The sequence below is a fragment of the Sphaeroforma arctica genome, assembly GCF_001186125.1.
Source record: "Sphaeroforma arctica JP610 unplaced genomic scaffold supercont1.561, whole genome shotgun sequence".
NCBI classification, from domain to species: domain Eukaryota; class Ichthyosporea; order Ichthyophonida; genus Sphaeroforma; species Sphaeroforma arctica.
The window spans coordinates 56975-60054 of record NW_014039997.1 but is presented as its reverse complement, the minus strand read 5'-3'; the positions used below and the strand labels follow the sequence as shown (position 1 = coordinate 60054).

Here is a 3080-nt window from a genome sequence, read left to right as displayed (position 1 = left end):
CCGGAAATACTTTGCGTATTTTTATATTTTCTAGAGAAGGCTATTTATGTATGTATTTGTATTCTCGCGCGTATGTAGAGTTGTAGACGGCTATGGCAACACTGTATCTGCTATCAAGCTATGGCTATGCCGCTCTAGGTAAAGTGATTCAATTCGTTGACTCTTCTTTTAGAAAAAGAAGAGGGGGGGGGACGTTCTGTCCCCTGCTGTGAGTGCTGACAAATGTCTTGACTCTTTTTTTGGCTGGCATTCTTGGCGCTATCGAATTAAGCCCCAGCTGTGTGCTTCCACGTTGAAAGCACAAACCATGGAGGTTGTAAAATACACCGCAGTTGAAATTATGCGAATGCACTGCTCATTCACATTGATATAGATGAAATGTATATATATTATATTCATATGCATGTAGATTTTGATATGTGTATATATAGATGAGCTTATGAGCGTTGTGTGTCATGAGCATGTGTGTGTGCTTGTCTAGGCCTTCCTGAATCAATTTATCAAAGATATCGAATTTATTCGCAGGCAGCCACTTCGCACGACATTTAAATCGTTGCCTTACAAATTTGGTTGAATATGTAGTGATCATTCTTTGCCCACATTGGCCTGGCAGAATGTTCCTTCACATCCTCACCGTTCAGCTTGAACGATACTATATGGCTTTCTTGGATACCGTGGCGTTTGTTCAGCGTGTTCTTGAAATGGAATTGGTTTACTTGAAGTTGATATCAAATTCAGCGCTCGCATTTCGTTCTACTTCACTTTTTGTCACAATTATCATAGTAATATAGTCGCAATCACAATCTCGTTTCAACCAGTATAGACTGTACAATCATATATCAACTAGTGCAGCCGAAAACAGTAGTGGTATGAGTTTATTGTTGTTTTATGATACTTGACGCCCCCGAATATTTCAAGCGTTGTGGCTTGGCCTGAAACCCCTATCCTTCTGGACCATAGGTACACATGAGACTCGTGCGCTTAGATAGACGTATATGAACCGCGCTTTGCAACAATGATCTGGTGAAGATCTTGTGAAATCCAGACAATCCTGCTTATCGAGTACACTTGCATTTATAGCTCTTGCTTTAAGTTCTCCGGCTCCTCCTCTGCTTCGCCACCGTCCATCTCGACGTCTAATTCCCGCGCAGCCTTTAGAGCGCGATCTTCCTTCTGGCATAGTTCGATGGCCTTCTTGGCACGTACTTCCGAGTACACCATTGTGTATTTCTTAATCTGCAAGGTGACACAAAATGAGGCTTAGATACAGAACATGATTGGCATGGGTTGATGGTGCAGCCCTTCTAATTGTAAGCATATTGCGCACGCATCTAATCTATCTATGTAAAGGACTACACTGCAAAATACCACCATATTTTCATTTACAGATTCGTGTAAAATGCGATCTCGCGATAAAACATTGCTACAAAGAATTTACATCTGAAAATAGCTATACTGTACTAGCAAAATACAGGAATCTCCATAGAACATTACACTGACAAGACATGCAATATACAGAACGTAATCATGCGCATTAAGAAGCATATATTTGCACGCAGACCAATGATGGAGTACACTTAGAACACCATAGGCCACGTGCATATCCCCACTAAACAAATCGAACGCATACTATTTTTTTTAATAGGGCATTCGGAATCAAAGATACGCGACATACCTTCTCAGCATCCTCCATCTCCACCAACACGGTGCCCTCGACGACCGCTTTGCAAACTTCAGTTTCTGCAACAATCCACACACTCACGAATTCGAAGTCGAAAGAGTGATTGGGTAGAACGCGGAAGTTTTTAAAGTTGGTACTCTTCGGTAGAGGATGGAATCCCAGTTGTCTCATATACTTAGGAAGGTTCTCTGTAATCTGATCATTTCCTGTTGCGGACTTTGGGCCAAAGTTTACGACACCCTGTGGAGCGAAGAGTTCTGCCATACCCTTCCAGTTGCCCTCGGTGGCAGTGTTTAATAGTTGCTGATACACTTTCTGCAGATGCGAGCAAATAATGGTATTAGTTCAGCTTCGGAATGATTGAGAACCCGGCGATGCTTGACTGCAGAACAGTGATGTATTTACTCCATGTAGGCCATCAAGATTTACATTTAAGCAATCCATTGAGAACATCAGTCTTTGTTGAAACAGAAAAAAAACACTACACATTTATGAATATTCGTGTAAGGAGCCATGCATACGTCTGATCCGAATTTGCATCCATAGGCACCGCCTATATACATGACGAAACACTAGATCGAATACTGTACAGTTAGTCCATCCACACAAGCTATAAACAGTTTGATTCGCTTGCTGAGCTAGCTTTTTGACAATAACGATGCATTTCGTTCACGCGTCTAGAATTATAATAAAAAAAGTAAGAGCCATACGCAGATCTGCTTAGCAGATAATGGGCGATTTACGTACGAGAAAGATATTGTTATCGTCTATATGCGAATCCGTATAGTATAGAACGCTCAAAACGAACACGTGGAACAATAACTATGCATAACGGTACCAACATAATGGATTCTATTTTGCGCCGAAAAAAATGATATTGGAGTGGTCTTTCGAATAAATTTTACCTTGACTCCTTTCTCCAGGGTTCCTGAGTACTTCTTTGGTTGTTCCTGCTCGGCCTCGATCTCCTCGGGTGTGAGTATGAATGCCTTTTTATGCGAGTTCATGTCCGACATACTGCATGCTAAGTAGTATTCCGAGATCTGTGGAGACAATGGATAAATGAGCGAGATATTGAGGAACGCTCATTCTTAGAAAATTGGCAAACAAACCTATGATTTGATGCACTTCAGAAACCAATACACGCAGCTGTGTTTCCGTATCTATCTAGATTAAAACAGACCATTAAGCGCGGTGCACGCAAATATTATTGTAGATAGCAAAAACGAACTCACAAACATACAATCCGACGTACAAACGACATATGCCTGATAAAAAGAAAATAATCATCGATCAATATATATATATATATATATATATATCTATATAATATATATATATATAGTAGGNTATANATATATATATATAGTTGNTATATATATATATATATATATATATA

General features: G+C 40.0%; 1 protein-coding gene across 1 annotated transcript in view; it reads right to left on the bottom strand.

Moving 5' to 3' along the window:
- Positions 1–838: 838 nt before the first annotated feature.
- SARC_07244 (hypothetical protein) overlaps positions 839–3080 on the bottom strand; it is a 3535-nt gene continuing 1293 nt past the window's right edge. Inside the window, exons 3-5 of the mRNA XM_014298828.1 lie at positions 2587–2724; positions 1676–1996; positions 839–1236 (exon numbers count right to left, since the gene is read on the bottom strand). Coding sequence (XP_014154303.1) covers positions 1075–1236; positions 1676–1996; positions 2587–2724 — 621 coding nt within the window. The 3' untranslated portion in view covers positions 839–1074. The remainder of the gene's footprint in view (positions 1237–1675; positions 1997–2586; positions 2725–3080) is intronic.